Consider the following 18,399-nt stretch of genomic DNA (forward strand, 5'->3'; position numbering starts at 1 on the left):
TTTTTGTAGAGAAAATCTGCCACTGGCACTTTGAGGAAACCAGACACGCAATGTTTGAGTAATGCCTGGTTCACACTGCATTATTTTCAAATTGTCCATAGATTTTCAAAACCTGAGAGACCTCATGTTTGGCGATAAAAAATCGAAGGGAATAACAGGTTTGGTGTGTGTTGTCCAGCCACATGGCAAGCACAACACACCACACACTAACAGGCTTCACTCACAAACATTCAGATTTCAGATGGGAAATCTCACAAACCCTCTCGAGATCAAACATGAGTTCAGAGTAATTCGCCTTCCAAGCAGACTAGATCACACTTAACACACCACACATGGCTGGATTATTTTGTAAGATTATTTTAAGAGCCATCATGATGATCAGGGAATGTCGGAAGGGGATGATTGGGTCAAAAATCTGCTGTGTGAACCCGGCATAAGCTCCCAGGAGAGAACACACATAACAATACAAAAACGAATCAAAACGATGAGCGTTTTCTTATTAAAGCAAAATGCTTTGAAAAGAGCAATGATTCTGTGTTAACCATATCAGAAAATATGCTATGGTCATTGCTCTAAACCAAGGCAAAGTCTCATCTCCTAATTGTAACCCAGCTTATTTCATGTAACTCAGATAATGACAGAACTGTAGTAGAACATTATTAATGAGTTGCTATTATTTCAGTGTGTAGGATGTATGATACTAACTAGATGCTGTTTTTATCTTCAGAGTCGCAAATTGGATGTTTACTTTGAGTACGAAGAGAAACTGATGAGCAAATCAAACACAGACAAATCATTGCTGGATATCATCAGTGACCCAGATGGTACACACACACCCACACACACACACACACACACACACACACATATCCATGTTTTACTATCTTTATGATGACTTCCTTACTTCCACTGACTTCCATTCATTTTCCTTGATTTTTAGTCCCTAACCCTGACCCTAAAACTCACCCTAACCATAACTCAATTCATACCCTAGTCCTAAACCTAACCCCTGTCCCAAGAATGGAATTTGGAAAAGCGAGGACCAGGAAAATGTCCTCACTTTGTCAAAATGTTCTCACTTTGCGATAAAAATAAAAAAAATGGTTCTCACTCAGCAACAAGTACACACACACACTTGCCTTACTATATGTTGTGAGGACCTTGCATTGACTCATTAACTTCCATTGATTTCCATTAATTTTCAACCCTTTCTATGGCCTAACCCTGACCCTACCACTAAACCTAACCATTACCATTACATACCTAACCCTAAGCCTAACCTTAACTCAATTCACACCTTTGTCCTAAACTTAACCCCCTGCAAAATAGCAAGTGAGAACCATGAAAATGTCCTTACTTTACAACAAACGGTCCTCACTTTGCTGGTGAAATACAAAAAATGGTCCTCACTCAGCAGCAAAAAAACAGGAGCACACACACATATGAGCTTTTTATTTTCGAAAATGTATTGTATGTTGTATGTTACTGATGTGCTGAAACAGTCACTGATTTAAATATGTCAATACTGAACAATGACTAGATTTTATGTGCTTGTGCATTTAGACTTCATTCTGAATAAAATGTGTGTGAATGTTTCTGTTGGACAGCTGGGACTCCAGAAGATAAAATGAGACTCTTCCTCATCTACTACATCACTGCACAGCAGGTTACTTCAGAGGTAACACGCTCGGCTACTGTACACACTCCAACCAACAGCAGTGTCACAGAGTGGCCTTTGGTGACACGCATGGCATTTACACTGTAGAATAAAAGTGTACAGGAAGTAAACTGTATAAACACTAAAAAGACATGGCTAGGGAAACGGGTCAGAATCTGAGGTAAACAAAGAAACTGACATCATCGTTGTTATCAGATGTATGTGTTTGTACACACATTGTCAATTTCAAGGTTCTTAAAATATAAAACAGGTTCTAAAATGAATGAAATCTAGTCTCACGAATTGAAGTTTGAAAACCACACCACGGATTCCACACCGTCATGTTTCCTGCCCATGTCTATGACCAGGACACTTTACTGTCCAATAAAAGGCTGATGGTGGATTATTGTGGTAGCTGGAACAGCCTCATTGGCAGCATTTTTTGCTGTTCACCTGAGTGCTTACCATTTGTGCGCTGATCTGTAAAATCACCAGCACTAGAAAGAAAAGAGAGGATCCAGAGCTGGCATCCGGGTGCAGCTAAGAAGGTATTGTAGGTATTGTAATGCATGACTCCATTCAATGCGTCCTCTATCAGTAACGCGTCATTTGCCTTAAATGAACATTTTACAAGAGGGTCTCTTGACTTTATGTTTTTGACTGAAACTTTGCAACAGAGGATGGACTGTGTACTTCTGATGGAAATATGTCCAGGTAACTGCTCTGTGCTTGGGAAGCCATGTGGGTCACGTAGGGCTGGACTGTCCGTTGTTTTTAAGAACAGCTTTTTTGCAGGCTTGTTAATGCAAACTCTTCTTTTTAGATCCAAATGATAAAAGTTGGTTCTCTGTTTTATTGTATTTTAACTTACTGTCCTCCAGGTGCAGCCAACTCATTTTTCTATAAATGTATTGACTTGAACATCCATCATCAAGCTGCAAAATGTTTTTATACTTGGAGATTTTAATCTTTACATTGCTGATGCAATAAATAACTTGGCCAACACCTTTATCTTCTTGACTGAATCCTCTTGCTTCACACAACGTGTGTGTACTTACTCATAACAAAAGCCATATTCTGGACCTATTTTCCTTGGGCCACAATGTCACAAATGTCCGCATGGAGAATTTATTATTACGTGACCATTGTTGTATTTATTTATAAGTATCAATATTGAGGCTGTCGCCCCTGAATTCCCTGTTCAAAGTGGAATTATGAATGATATCACCTCACAAGCTTTCTCCTCTCTATTTGACCCTAGAAGTGGACTTGTTTGTTTCACCTTTTTATACCCATTGTACCCATAGTATGGATCATATGGTACCTATGAAAATGAGCACTGTCCATTGTGCAAATTCTTATCCCTGGGTTAAAGATGAAATCTGCACTTTGAGGAGAAAGTGTCGTGAGGCTGAACATCTCTGGAAGAATTCAACACTTGAGGTGCATAGATTACAACTCAAAGAATCAACTCTCTGAATGATTTGCTAAAAATGCAAGAACCAAATATTGTGCAAACCTCATTGCTGCCAAACAGAAAAATCCTAAAGTCTTGTTTGACACAATTAGGAACATTGTATCACCTGTTTCTCTTGTCACTCTTTCTTTCTCAAAAGAGGATTGCACCGACCTTTTAAGCATCAGATTAATTTTTACTCCCACATCTCCTTTAATCTGGATCCTCCCCCGTCCACAAGTTACTCTTGGTTCTTTTTGTACTCCAGTGTCACTCCATGATATCACTGCACTGCTGCATCACATAAAGCTGACTGCTAGCCCCCTTATGTCATTCCTGCAACCTTAACACTGTGGATCAATATATCTTTATGAACAGACTAAATGACTTCTTTGGTTTTTCTGGTGTTGCCTTAAAGTGGTTTCAATCATATCTTGCTGAGAGATCTTTCACTGTTTTTATGAATAACTTGTTTTCAGACACAGCAACTCTGTCTTGTGGTGTACCACAGGGATCTGTTTTGGGCCCAATTCTCTATTTGATCGTATTTATGACATTCAATTCTATTACTCCTTAAAATGTATGAACTGTACCACCTGCATGAATGTCAGAAATCAGCCAGCATGTGACCATTTTATCTGCTTCTGTGAAAGATGGTGTCCTTGGGTGTTTTCTTTAATGTCACTCTGTCTTTTTAGACTCACTGTTGGAAAATCTTTTTATCACCTAAGAGATATCCCTAAACTAAGATCTTTTGTATCACTGAACTAGAAATGATTATTCATGCTTTTAATTCAGCCCACTTGGACTATTGCAATAGTCCCTTTACTTGTTTAAATAAGGCATGTCTGGAGTGGCTTCAGACTTCAAGGATGAAGCTAAAATGGAAACGGTTGCAGAAATATATGACATTCAGCTCCCTTCAGTTTGTGAAGTATATAAAACAGTCGGATTCTAATTCATATTATTGTCATATCTTTCATTGTGGCAAAGGTCGTGGAGCTTGTTTGTTGACATGCCTGTTCAATATTGCATGGAAATCTTACTCCACTGTGATGGATAGGAGAGTCTGAATCTTGGATTCAGGCATAAATGTGACTTTCATCCTGGTGTGGAATGATTGACCAGACCTTTACCTTACAGAAGTGTTCACACCCCTCTTCCCTGTACCCCACGCTTTTTAAACCTTAGTTAAAAAAAAAAACCTACACTGCTTTTTGTTGGTTTATTACATAAAATACCATAAGGCTTATGGCTGTAATGTGAAAAGGTTTGATGGGGTGTGAATACTTTTTTTAAGGCACTGAAGCTATGAAAAATTGTAGATTATTTTCATGTATGTTAGTAACTTTGCTTTGTGTGTGTGTGTGTGTGTGTGTGTGTGCATGTGTGTGTGTGTGCATGTTGTCAGTCTGATTTAGAGCAGTATAGGAAGGCTTTGTTGGACACAGGCTGTGACCTTTCACCTCTAAACTACATCAAACAGTGGAAGTAAGTCTTTTATTTTTACTCTGTCACTGATGGGAGTCAAAATGTAACTCAAGTGTAGCTTTAGTATTTTTATTCAACCACGTGACGGTAAAATAAATGAGTTTCTCTCCATCCCTAACAGAGAACATGAAACTGTTAAATACTGATTTAGTTGTTGAAACAAAATCATAATACAAATTGAAAAGGTCTATTAGACTGTACGTAGGTGCAATCAAGATCATGTCTCCTTGAATGGTATAAAGACTTCATACAAACAGCTAGTTTCATTACTGCTTGGCTATCTGTTTGTAGCCATTAGGGTTTAAATACCAGTTTATACATTAAAGATGGTTTCTAGTAGAGGCCAGTAGATACTTCGCAAGAACAGGAAATCTTATTATTATTATTAAGCTCTTTTTGGCCAGGACATTTCACACTGCACAAGAAGTCAAGTTCAGAACTCCTAGAAAGTCTTCATAGGTCAAGGTAGCACATCACCTTTAGGTTTCTCTAAAACCACACAGAAAAAAGTTCTGAATAAAGCAGAATGTGCTACAAGAACTTCAAAACCCAGGATGATAATGTTTGTTCTCGCATCTCTCTGTTCTTGTGGAGGATGCAGAAGTCTCCAGTCAGCATCTATGAAAATGTCTAAATAGAAATTAGTGGCTAACATTTAAATCACAGTAAAAATCTCTTTGCTGATATTTTCTTCCACTGTCAGTAAATTAAAACTGAGATCATAAGTAACGCAGGTTGCTTTGGGTCATTCACCTTGTTTTTGTGTTTTGTTTCTCCTCAGGGCATTTACCAAAATGGCTTCTACCCCAGCTAACTACAGCAACAGTGGAGTCAAACCACTGGGGTTAGTCAGTCACACCAGGAAATGTTTTCTAGTGTTTTGCTCACGTTTCTAATGTTTTTTTAAGCCAACCTAATATATTCATACTGAAAAGGATTTTAGATAAAAGTCTACACACAAAATTTAAGCCTTTTCCACCTTTAACTCAATAAAAACATAAACTACACTCTCATAAAAAATAAGTTTGAATTACATTCATTTAGTTTTTTCACATTTAGGGTGGAAAAACTGATGTTCTCATTTTTGTATCCCAGCATATATTCTTTCATCACAAACATATTTCCTTGAAGCTCACAATTAACCCCACTGTCATTTCAACAGGTTAGTGGAGAATTTTAAAACTGCTTTAATTTAAACATTAGATTTATTGAACTTTGACCTTTTAAACCAGAATCCAAATAAAAACTAGGTTTTACTACCTGTGCCACTACTTGCCTCATTTTCAAACAGGACAAGTCACAACACAACCTTTCCGCAGTTTATTTTGCCATGTTTAACAAAAATTAGGCTTAAGAATTAAAACCTTACAATAAACATTGTGGCATGCTGTGACTAACACCATGTTAAAAATGTCGCTCACTGGATCAGTGCTTTACTCCTCAGTAATGAGGAAAACCCTTTCTCTTTATTGCCCCTTTTCCACTGGCTCGTTTTAGCCGGTGTGCCTCCGTTCTGCTCGGTTTCGCTCTGCTCGGTTTCGCTCTACTCGGTACGGTATCAGTTGTGTTTCCACTGACCCGCCGACGGCCGAAGCTCCGCCTCCAGCCATGAATGTAGAGGCTGTGCTGCTATTAACGTTACTGTGTTACATTGTCAAATTAAAGTAATCTTCATGAAATGATAAAAAATAACTAAAAAACAAAAACCTACGTAAACTAATGTTTGTATTAACATATATGCAAGAATGTCTTATTTATGTTTTTTAATGTCTAAAATGATCCACTAGGATAATTATCTGAACCATAGCCCAGCCAGAACTTATAAAATAAGGTTCAGGGGTTCTGAGTGAGGGTGGGGGGGGGGGGGGGGGGGGGGGTGGTAGGAGGAGGAGAGACGCTGCTGTCTGGATGGTGAAGCTCCAAAGTTTGCCTGAAGAAGTTACAATGTTGGGCTTTAATGAGGAAGTTTTTGTCTTATCCATGGCAATAATGAGGACAATGACTTAAAAGACTAAAACCGCAGACTTTTGACCTTTGAACTTAGTTTTAGGTTGGATATGGCATATTCCTGCTCCACAGATTTAGGGGCTCGTCCTCCTGGTGGGTCCGATGAAGGCAGTCTGATTACGGTCAGCTGTTCTCTGCCTGCTCCCTCCTCCTGCAGACGCTGCTTCGCTAAAGGACCGTCAATAAATGTCTGAACCAAACACGTTGTTTCATGGTGGTTTTGTTTGGTGTGTTTTGGGGAAGTATTTGTGCCTCTGAACAGCTGATTTTATGTGTGATCAGCTGGTTTAGGATGTTATTACATACAGCGCTCTGCCTGCATGTAATTCAGAAAGGTGATTTGTCCTTTTTCTTTTCTGTCAGCCTTCAGGCTGGTTTATGACCCGTAAATGGTAAAATGACTTGTATGACCTGCTCCGGCCACTGTGGTCCTTAATATTATTGTAGTTGCTCCTGTGTTTTTTTAACAGAAAGGGGCATATGATGTCACTGTGCAAACTGCTATTCATCTTCTTTTCTTTAGGACAACTTAACTAGTCCTGATGTATTTCATTTTTTAAGTACCTTGTACCATAACCCTGCCCTCCTCCCTCATAATCTCATCTTCTGTTACTCTGCAGGCTGTTCTCCAGAGTCATGAATACTGGCTCTCAGTTTGTGATGGAGGGTGTGAAGAATTTAGTGCTCAAACAGCATGTGAGTAGTGTTTTCTGGTGCCTTTAAAGTACATACCAACTGGCCAAAAATCAATATCTCCCTACTAATATTAACTTCCTGCAAATATTCAGAGTTGTTTCAGATCAGTCTTCAGTTCTTTTCTTCAAGACTTTAAATAAAAGTGACTGAGCCTACACACACATTCTGAGTTTATCATAAACAGCCACAATATTCAAGCCTGAACGTAATATTAGCAACAAAAAATTACTTTGTTGTAGGAGTTGGGTATCTGTATATTATAGCTATGCGAATTCTAAAACATAATGTTAACTAACTGTCCTGCAAAGAATGCAAATCAAACATTTATATACGTAAAAATAAATTTCAGTAAAATCATTTTCCAATGATTTTACTGAATTAGTTTTGTTTGTTTTGCCGATATTTTACCGATATACAACGTGTCTGATTGTTTCAATTATTTTTTGGTGAAATAAAGTCGCTATATAAATCCTCCCCTGGCATATGTTCACATTTAAACATCATAATCCAATGATCCAGCTCCGATTGCTCTGCAGTAACACAATGTTATTGTCAATAATGCATTTAGTTTTGTTTACTGACAAGGTTAAAGCATGCACTGTCTTTCTCACCACATGGAAAAGCCGCCTTAAAATGGTGATTTTTCACCTGCTAAGAAGTGATTTTATCATCCAGTTTAAAATGATGAATTTATTCTGCCTCATACACAAGAAAAAAGTGTTGCAAGGAGTTTCATCATAGGAGAAATGTCATGGCTTCTGATTGGCTTCAAATCAAACCTTAGATAATCCTTCATAGAGTCCTCTGTTCTCATCTATTTTTATTATTTCTATTTTTGACAACCCAAATATGTTGACAGAAGATTCTCTCTCCCTGTCATCTGTCATTCTATCTATGCCTCCTTCTCGCCACAGTGACGGCAGACATTTTTACGTCCCAGTTATTACCTGCATTTTAAACATGCTAAATCTAGACGCAAAAACAGCAACGCAATCTGTTTCAGGTTTGATAAATCGCGTTGCACTCGGTAAATGATTATATTTGCATATCCTCCTCCCATAATTTTGCATGTTTGGGTTTTTATCATATTTGTTTGCATACTCATGAAGGCAAACACGCTAAAAGGTTTGCGCCCAAAGCTCCGCTGATTTTACACACGCAGTCCCATTAACACCTGGTTTATAGATCAGCTTTGCGGAAGCAAACAGGTTTTTGTGTGGTTTTGTATACGCAAACCTTTTGAAGATCACGCTCCAAGTGGTCCCTGTCTACTGAATCAAGTTTGAACCACAATACAAGAATGTCCAACTCACTTCTACAGTCTATTGATACGTTGCGATTGCCTCGACAAAAATGCAGTGAGACCCATTTCTGTTATGTCATGTAATAAAAAACTTTTCCAAGGGCAGCCTCATTATCTTATGTCCTTGTAAGAATTGGACTGTATGTGATTAAATCTGATTCTAACAATGTGTTTCAAGTGAAATGGATTACTTTGACTTAGATTTGGACTGAACAGGATCCAGTTTACCTGAATATGAATTGGACTTATTTGTCAGGTACAGTCCCTCAGGATGACATTTGTTATAAATTGATAAACTGAATTGCACTGATTGGCAGGAAAACTTTGCCCATCTATTTTTCAAAAGTAGCAGAATAAAGTCAAAGAAATGCTTTTACCTGGAAATTAAATAGAAGGAAGAAATGTACAGCTGCAATTTTGCAGGTTTTTATGATAGGGAACAGAGCCCTGACACTTTGGACAAATAAGAAAAATAAAAACTGTGTTGTTTTTTTTCAGAACCTTCCAGTCACTCGGATTCTGGACAACCTGATGGAAATGAAGTCTCATCCTGTGAGTTTTTTTTTTTTTTCAAATGAACATTGAGAAGAAATATAACCACAGTCCATTGCTTGACATTGTTTTAAAGAATTAGTTAACAGTGACATTAAGGTCTTCCCATTTATCCAAAGTATTTGACTAAGTAATCAACCCAAGTTATCCTAACTACTAATTTAACTTACTTGTTGTTAATATTACATAATAACTATAAAACCTTTTCACACTAGAAGTTAGATCGGCACAAGTGCACTCTGAGTCATACAGCATGCAATGTACTGCAGTGGTTTTACAACCCCATTTCCAAAGCAGTTTGTATGTTGTGTAAAACGTAAATAAAAACTGAATTCAATGATTTGCAAATCCTGTTCAAATTATATTTAATAAAATTTACTAAAAAGACAAGATATTTAATGTTTAAACTGATAAACTTTATTGTTTTTTTGCAAATATCAACTCATTTTGAATTTAATGCTTGCCACACGTTCCAACAAAGCCGGGACCAAATACTGGGAATGTTGAGGAATGCTGAAAAAGAGGTTAATAGGTTAATGTGAAACAGGTGAGTGTCATGATTGGCTCAGATTTTCACAATTAGGGACGGGACGAGGTTCATCACTTTGTGAACAACTCCATGAGCAAATAGTCCAACAGTTTAAGAACAATGTTTCTCAACATATATTTGTAAGGAATTTAGGAATTTCATCATCTACAGTCCATGATCTGAAAAGTGTGCTGTGGTCAGATGAGTCCACATTTCAAATTGTTTCTGGAATGATGGACATCATGTCCTCCAGGCCAAAGAGGAAAAGGACTATCTGGATTGTTATCAGCGCAAAGTTCAAAAGCCAGCATCTGTTAGTGCCAGGGCATGGGTCACTTGGACATCTGTGAAGGCACCATTAATGCTGAAAGGAACATGCAGGTCTTAGAGCAACATCTGCTGCCATCCAAGCATCATCTTCTTAAAGGATGTCGCGGTTTATTTCAAAAAGACAATGCCAAGCTACATTCTGCACGTTCCAACAGCATGGCTTCGTAGTAAAAGAGTTCTGGTCCTAGACTGGCCAGTCTGCAGTCCAGACCTGTCTCCCATTGAAAATGTGTGGAGACCCCAGACTGTTGAGCAACTGAGGTTGTTCAACCAGCAAGAATGGGAAAGAATTACTCCTACAAAGCCTCAACAATTAGTCCTCAGTTCCCAAACACTTAGTGAGTGTTGTTAAAAGGTAAGGTGATATAACACAGTAATAAACATGGTCCTGTCCCAGCTTTGTTGGAACGTGTTGCAAGCATCACATTCAAAATGAGTGAATAGTTGCAAAAAATAGTTTATCACTTTGAACATTAAATATCTGTCAGTTGCATATATGTTGAACAGGATTAGCAAATTATTGTTTTCTGTTTTTATTTACACAACGTCACAACTTTGTTGGAAATGGGTTTATATGTTCTCATGCTCTGCTTCTGATAATAAATAATCTTATAAATGAATGCCTCAGTGATCAGCTCAGGCTCATCTGCATAGTTCCTCTCATTAAAAGCTTTTCACATGGAAAAGTTGTTTCCAAGAGAAGACACTACTGTGTTGTGTGTCTAAGTTTGGCCTTCCTGGTTGCTGTGATCTTCATCCCAACAGTTCCCATTTAAGCCCAACAATGTGGAACTGTAAAGTTGAATAGATTTTATATTTTTAGCATTTGTGATATTTAACTCGTGATGCTTCAGAAAGCAGGCAGAACCTGGTGATCAGAGGCTGATTTTTCATTGGAGACATGGTTGATTTGAGCCAAACATCAGTCAGGTTTGAAACTGTTACAGCTGTGAAAGAGTTCTGAACAATCCTACAGACTCCAGAACACATACAGTCGGATTACTATGTAAAAAAAAAACACTACTGAATGATCTCTATAGGTACCTTTACAAGTTGGGTTGAAATGTAAGTTTTGTGGATTCACGGCTTTTTCAAGATGCTATCTCTCTGTTTTTGACCTTTTTTCAGGAAACTGATGATTATCGCTACTTTGACCCAAAGATGCTGCGAGGTAGTGAGAGGTATGACAAGCAGCAATGGCAGCCTTAACTAATAATCACATAAACAGACTGGTATAAGGGTTGTCTTATCACCTCTTTCACATCTTTTTCAGCTCCATTCCCAGGAACAAAAATCCATTTCAGGAGGTATGTTTTGTTTCTGGCTTGATTAACCAGATCCAGTTCAAGACAAACACAATAACAAAGGACAATACAAGATGGATTTAAAGGATGTTTACAGTCAGAAAGTTAGAGCTTTACTGTAATTTAGGGTGTCACAGTTACAAGGCAAGCAAATTATAAACGTGGTCCTAATCAGTGACCAATCTCCATCAAGAAAATGGAGAGCTAGAAATTGACCAAAGTTTGTAGTTTATTAAAGAAAACACATAAAGATGTAATTTCATGAGAGACATATCATGGGCTTGTTTTTATACTGTCTTGTCTGCCGATATTTAGGTGCTCATCTCCTATGATCAATGGGCTCTGGGTTAACCAGTCAGCAAGCACCATCTGCTGGAATGCTGATTTGTCAGCCTGTTAATGCACAAATGTATGATTAGTTAATTTGGTTTTTTTGGAATGACCCAGATGAAGGCCACAAACATGATGGTCTGCTGATAAAGTTTTTTCCTAGTACTGTAAGTGTTGCTGGAGTCTTCATTCCAGTGTGCTGATTTCTTATGAAATCATTAGAATGGCACCCTGTTCTTATCCTTTTAAACTCAACCACCTTATATGTCTGGACAGGTTTAGATGGTAGATGTGTGTGTTGCTTTTCTCTGTCCCTACTGAGGTCTTCTGTGTTACAGGCCATCGTGTTTGTGGTTGGAGGAGGAAACTACATCGAGTACCAAAACCTAGTGGACTATGCCAAGGTACTGCAATGCTGTCACTCTGTTTTCTGTTGGAGAAGCCCTACTTGTACATCTTCTACTTGTAGCACTTTCATGATTTTACTCTTGCTGTACAGCAAGTTTTAGTTAATTCCAGGAAATACACAGAAGATGCAGAATTGGTTGTGAGGAACAGAGATGTCTTGGTGAGTCTAAGATGAGTTGGACTTCTGCAGATGTTTAGAAGAGGGGAGGAGTTCCTTTTATCTTCAATTCAAGTCAGTTTTATTTATAGAGCACCAAAACACTAGTCGTCTCAAGGGACTTCACAACGTCAATTCAATTGAGCCATATAGTTTTCAAGTCATATATACCGGGGTTGGACAATGAAACTGAAACACATTTTAGTGTGGGAGGTTTCATAGCTAAATTGAACCAGCCTGGTAGCCAGTCTTCATTGATTGCACATTGCACCAGTAAGAGCAGAGTGTGAAGGTTCAATTAGCAGGGTAAGAGCACAGTTTTGCTCAAAATATTGAAATGCACACAACATCATGGGTGACATACCAGAGTTCAAAAGAGGAAAAATTGTTGGTGCACGTCTTGCTGGCGCATCTGTGACCAAGACAGCAAGTCTTTGTGATGTATCAAGAGCCACGGTATCCATGGTAATGTCAGCATACCACCAAGAAGGACAAACCACATCCAACAGGATTAACTGTGGACGCAAGAGGAAGCTGTCTGAAAGGGATGTTCGGGTGCTAACCCGGATTGTATCCAAAAAACATAAAACCACGGCTGCCTAAATCACGGCAGAATTAAATGTGCACCTCAACTCTCCTGTTTCCACCAGAACTGTCCGTCGGGAGCTCCACAGGGTCAATATACACGGCCGGGCTGCTATAGCCACACCTTTGGTCACTCATGCCAATGCCAAACGTCGGTTTCAATGGTGCAAGGAGCGCAAATCATGGGCTATGGACCATGTGAAACATGTATTGTTCTCTGATGAGTCCACCTTTACTGTTTTCCCCACATCTGGGAGAGTTACGGTGTGGAGAAGCCCCAAAGAAGCGTGCCACCCAGACTGTTGCATGCCCAGAGTGAAGCATGGGGGTGGATCAGTGATGGTTTGGGCTGCCATATCATGGCATTCCCTTGGCCCAATACTTGTGCTAGATGGGCACGTCACTGCCAAGGACTACCGAACCATTCTTGAGGACCATGTGCATCCAATGGTTTAAACATTGTATCCTGAAGGCGGTGCCGTGTATCAGGATGACAATGCACCAATACACACAGCAAGACTGGTGAAAGATTGATTTGATGAACATGAAAGTGAAGTTGAACATCTCCCATGGCCTGCACAGTCACCAGATCTAAATATTATTGAGCCACTTTGGGGTGTTTTGGAGGAGCGAGTCAGGAAACGTTTTTCTCCACCAGTATCACGTAGTGAACTGGCCACTATCCTGCAAGAAGAATGGCTTAAAATCCCTCTGACCACTGTGCAGGACTTGTATATGTCATTCCCAAGACGAATTGATGCTGTATTGGCCACAAAAGGAGGCCCTACACCATACTAATAAATTATTGTGGTCTAAAACCAGCTGTTTCAGTTTCATTGTCCAACCCCTGAACATTCCAATTAATCCTAACCATCGAACAGTCCAGTCAGACTCAGTTTATAGTTTATTGGTTAAAAGTTTTTTTATCTAAGGAAACCCAGCAGATTGCATCCAGTCAGTGACTTGCAGCATTCACGCCTCCTGGATGAGCATGTAGAGACAGTGGACAGTTGCTTGCACTGAGTTTGCAGGAATCCCTCATACTGAGCATGCATGTAGCGAAAGTGGAGAGGAAAATCTTCCTTTTAACAGGAAGAAACTTCCAGCAGAACCAGAACCAGGCTCAGTGTGAGCGGCCATCTGCCACGACCGACTGGGGGTTTGAGAGAACAGAGCAGAGACACAAAAAGAGCACAGAAAGGAAAGAAAAGTGAAACATTAATGTTAGTAGCTCCTTTAGTTTCTTCATCTAGGAGAGAAAGAACGCTGAGCAGATGAACTCTGAACCAGTTTTCAAGTCTAGAGTCTGAAAGAGAGCACATACAGTTAGTCACAGTAGAAGCTCAGTCAGTAGCTATGTCTAGGAGAGACAGGCTTAAACACTGACAGACGGGGCCAAGTGGATCATCTGTAGAAGGTGAGCATTAAGTTGTTGGCAGCAGCAGCTCAGCCGATGTCCCCCTCCAGGAAGGGGCCACAGATAAACACAGAGGCAGGTAAGATGTAGCTTCTAGAACAATAAAAAAACAGAGAGAACATAGAGTTAAAAACTAAAATAACAGCAAATAATCTTAATGACTGATTATGATCTACTTCCTTTTTATTCACAACTTGATAATTATATTTGTGCCGCTCAGTGTTCGTCATAAAGGATTTGCCCTGTTTTGATTCAGCCACATTGGAGGGCTCTGTCACATCAGCAGCCTGTTTAAGGTCATGCCATAGTATCTCAATCAGATGTAAGTCAGGACATTGACTAGGCCACTCCAAAACCACATTCAAAATACACAATTGCTGGTGTGTTTTGGTTCTTTGCCCTGCTGGGTTTGAGGTCTCAAACTGATGACTTAACATTTTCTGCCAGAGAGCAGAGTTCTTGCTATCAATTACAGCAAGTCATTCAGGTGCTGAAGAAGCAAGGCAGCCCAGATCATCACACTACAATTACCATGTTTGATTGTCAGTATGATAATCATTTTCCTAAATGCTATCTTAGTTTTGCAGCTTATATAACGGGACCCACACCTGTTGGTCCAAAAAGTTACACTTTTGTCTCATCATTCCACAGAAGATTTTTCCTAAAACCTTGAAAATCATAAAGATGTATTCATGGCAAATGTGAAGACTGGCCTTTGTGTTCTTTTCACTCAGCAATAGTTTTGGCCTTGGAACTCTACCAGTAATGAAATGTTCGCCCAATCATTTGTCATTGTTAAATCATGAGCCAAGACCTCAGCTGTTGTTGAATATCTTTAGATCAGGGAATGATGTGTTGCCTACTTCATATTATCAGAATGGTTCTGTTTAAGTGAACTGATTCTACAGTTCTAGCTGTAATCGGGACCAGGTGTTTGTTGTCATACTGAATCCTGATTTCACTAAGGGGATCATTTCTTTTTCACATGAATCCAGGTTGGTTTGGCTTGCCTGAATAAATGAAATTTAATTCATTTAAAATCAGCTTCTTGTATTTACTCAGATCATCTATGTCTGACAATAACATTAGTTTGATCTAAAACATATAGAGTAAGTATGACAATAAGCAAAATGCACTAAATCTTTGAGGGAGTAAATCCTTTAAGTTAATAAGAAAATAGTCGTTTAAATAAAACAATGACAAAAAAGGTTGGGCCACAATTCCCGGAGAACCTGGAACCATGGTCCAAAACAGGAAACTAAAGATGACAAAGGGTTCTGTTGCTGACCAGGCTGGTTCCCCTTCTGCCACCACATTTTACCAGCTGAGCTAAAATGTTCGGCTGTGTGAGGTTTGAGAGCTGCTGTAATTGGATTAAAACAGGAAGCTCTGTAGATTAGTTTCCTGCCTCAGTGTGTTTTGGCTCCTAACTGTAAAAATCATTTTGGTATGTTTTTTTTTCGTTTTTCTTTTTAGTCGAAACCAGGGAGAAAGGTGGTTTACGGCTGCAGTGAGCTTTTCAACGCAGCTCAGTTCATGAAACAGGTCAGAACACACACCTCTCCTGTTCTATACAGGTCCTTCTCAAAATATTAGCATATTGTGATAAAGTTCATTATTTTCCATAATGTCATGATGAAAATTTAACATTCATATATTTTAGATTCATTGCACACTAACTGAAATATTTCAGGTCTTTTATTGTCTTAATACGGATGATTTTGGCATACAGCTCATGAAAACCCAAAATTCCTATCTCACAAAATTAGCATATCATTAAAAGGGTCTCTAAACGAGCTATGAACCTAATCATCTGAATCAACGAGTTAACTCTAAACACCTGCAAAAGATTCCTGAAGCCTTTAAAACTCCCAGCCTGGTTCATCACTCAAAACCCCAATCATGGGTAAGACTGCCGACCTGACTGCTGTCCAGAAGGCCACTATTGACACCCTCAAGCAAGAGGGTAATACACAGAAAGAAATTTCTGAACGAATAAGCTGTTCCCAGAGTGCTGTATCAAGGCACCTCAGTGGGAAGTCTGTGGGAAAGAAAAAGTGTGGCAGAAAACGCTGCACAACAAGAAGAGGTGACCGGACCCTGAGGAAGATTGTGGAGAAGGGCCGATTCCAGACCTTGGGGGACCTGCGGAAGCAGTGGACTGAGTCTGGAGTAGAAACATCCAGAGCCACCGTGTACAGGCGTGTGCAGGAAATGGGCCACAGGTGCTGCATTCCCCAGGTCAAGCCACTTTTGAACCAGAAACAGCGGCAGAAGCGCCTGACTTGGGCTACAGAGAAGCAGCACTGGACTGTTGCTCAGTGGTCCAAAGTACTTTTTTCGGATGAAAGCAAATTCTGCATGTCATTTGGAAATCAATGTGCCAGAGTCTGGAGGAAGACTGGGGAGAAGGAAATGCCAAAATGCCAGAAGTCCAGTGTCAAGTACCCACAGTCAGTGATGGTCTGGGTGCTGTGTCAGCTGCTGGTGTTGGTCCACTGTGTTTTATCAAGGGCAGGGTCAATGCAGCTAGCTATCAGGAGATTTTGGAGCACTTCATGCTTCCATCTGCTGAAAAGCTTTATGGAGATGAAGATTTCATTTTTCAGCACGACCTGGCACCTGCTCACAGTGCCAAAGCCACTGGTAAATGGTTTACTGACCATGGTATCTCTGTGCTCAATTGGCCTGCCAACTCTCCTGACCTGAACCCCATAGAGAATCTGTGGGATATTGTGAAGAGAACGTTGAGAGACTCAAGACCCAACACTCTGGATGAGCTAAAGGCCGCTATCGAAACATCCTGGGCCTCCATAAGACCTCAGCAGTGCCACAGACTGATTGCCTCCATGCCACGCAGCATTAAAGCAGTCATTTCTGCAAAAGGATTCCCGACCAAGTATTGAGTGCATAACTGTACATGATTATTTGAAGGTTGACGCTTTTTGTATTAAAAACACTTTTCTTTTATTGGTCGGATGAAATATGCTAATTTTGTGAGATAGGAATTTTGGGTTTTCATGAGCTGTATGCCAAAAGCATCCGTATTAAGATAATAAAAGACCTGAAATATTTCAGTTAGTGTGCAATGAATCTAAAATATATGAATGTTAAATTTTCATCATGACATTATGGAAAATAATGAACTTTATCACAATATGCTAATATTTTGAGAAGGACCTGTACATGCTGTCAAAAGCATTAAAGATGTGTGTTGTTGCCACCTGCTGACCGCCTCTCTCTTCTTTTCCTCAGCTCTCTCAGCTTGGACAAAAGTGACCTGTACACCAATAAAATCCAAATCCCTCTGTTTCTTGCTAACCTCTGTTTTATATCAACTCTCTTATGTAAATGGACTCAACATTTCTGTCTTTGTAAATTCTGTTCTATCAACTTATGCCTAATAAACCTAAACAGTATGAAGTCGCTGCTGTTTCCAAGTTATTTATTTGTTGTAGCAGCCCTGACTTGAACTCTTTAGTGACCAGATCGTCACCAGTTTGTTGGGCACCAGCAAACAGGGAACAAAGCGCATCAGTGGGAGTTCTTTTGGTGTCTGCTGCTTTATGTTAGCTTTTTATAAATATATTCATGTGGCCAAACTCATGAATATATTTTAAAAGGTAAGAAACAAAGCTTTGCTTAAAGATTTGTCGTCGATATTAACCAGTATGGAAACCTTCTGTTCGGTATAGGGCTGGGGGTGTTGTTCCCGGTTTTCAGGCAGTTCTTGGGGCCTGTCCTTAGCTTTTGGCCCACTGGATGTGCCGATGCCTCCCTCCTTTGTTGGAACTCGGCGAACGGGGGTACCTATTGGGGTCAGCCAGGGAGCTGGCTCACTGGGAGAGCATTTTGCCCCCCCTGTCCTTCCCTCCCCATCCCTGGACACCTTCCTCTGCCAAATCCATCACACTACCACTCATGTAGGGTGGGTTGCGCCTGCGTCATTGGAGTGCCGCAAGGATTTGATTGGGATGTGGCTTTGCTTTGGTGGAAGGGCTGGCCAGCTGGCCTGTTTGGTGTGGTGGGGTGTACAGTGCAGGAGTGTGGGTGGCTGGCATGCTGGGGCACTTCCGGGGTTTGGGTGTGGGGTCGGCAGGGTGCCCAGTCCTTGGCGTGCTGTGGTGGCCTTCCTCCAATGCCTTCTTCTGTGGCTTTGGCCCCTGGCTGGGCGCCA

At 40.0% G+C, this 18,399-nt stretch overlaps 1 protein-coding gene across 1 annotated transcript in view; it reads left to right on the forward strand.

Annotated features, from left to right (window-relative positions):
• The window catches only part of scfd1 (sec1 family domain containing 1), a 41,868-nt gene extending 24,220 nt beyond the window's left edge, over window positions 1–17,648 (forward strand). Inside the window, exons 15-25 of the mRNA XM_047344842.1 lie at window positions 728–824; window positions 1,608–1,678; window positions 4,525–4,604; window positions 5,386–5,448; window positions 7,232–7,307; window positions 9,109–9,162; window positions 11,150–11,202; window positions 11,295–11,328; window positions 11,994–12,059; window positions 15,699–15,767; window positions 17,478–17,648. Coding sequence (XP_047200798.1) covers window positions 728–824; window positions 1,608–1,678; window positions 4,525–4,604; window positions 5,386–5,448; window positions 7,232–7,307; window positions 9,109–9,162; window positions 11,150–11,202; window positions 11,295–11,328; window positions 11,994–12,059; window positions 15,699–15,767; window positions 17,478–17,501 — 687 coding nt within the window. The 3' untranslated portion in view covers window positions 17,502–17,648. The remainder of the gene's footprint in view (window positions 1–727; window positions 825–1,607; window positions 1,679–4,524; window positions 4,605–5,385; window positions 5,449–7,231; window positions 7,308–9,108; window positions 9,163–11,149; window positions 11,203–11,294; window positions 11,329–11,993; window positions 12,060–15,698; window positions 15,768–17,477) is intronic.
• The last annotated feature ends 751 nt before the right edge of the window (window positions 17,649–18,399 follow it).

This window comes from Girardinichthys multiradiatus, chromosome 19, assembly GCF_021462225.1.
Source record: "Girardinichthys multiradiatus isolate DD_20200921_A chromosome 19, DD_fGirMul_XY1, whole genome shotgun sequence".
NCBI lineage: Eukaryota > Metazoa > Chordata > Actinopteri > Cyprinodontiformes > Goodeidae > Girardinichthys > Girardinichthys multiradiatus.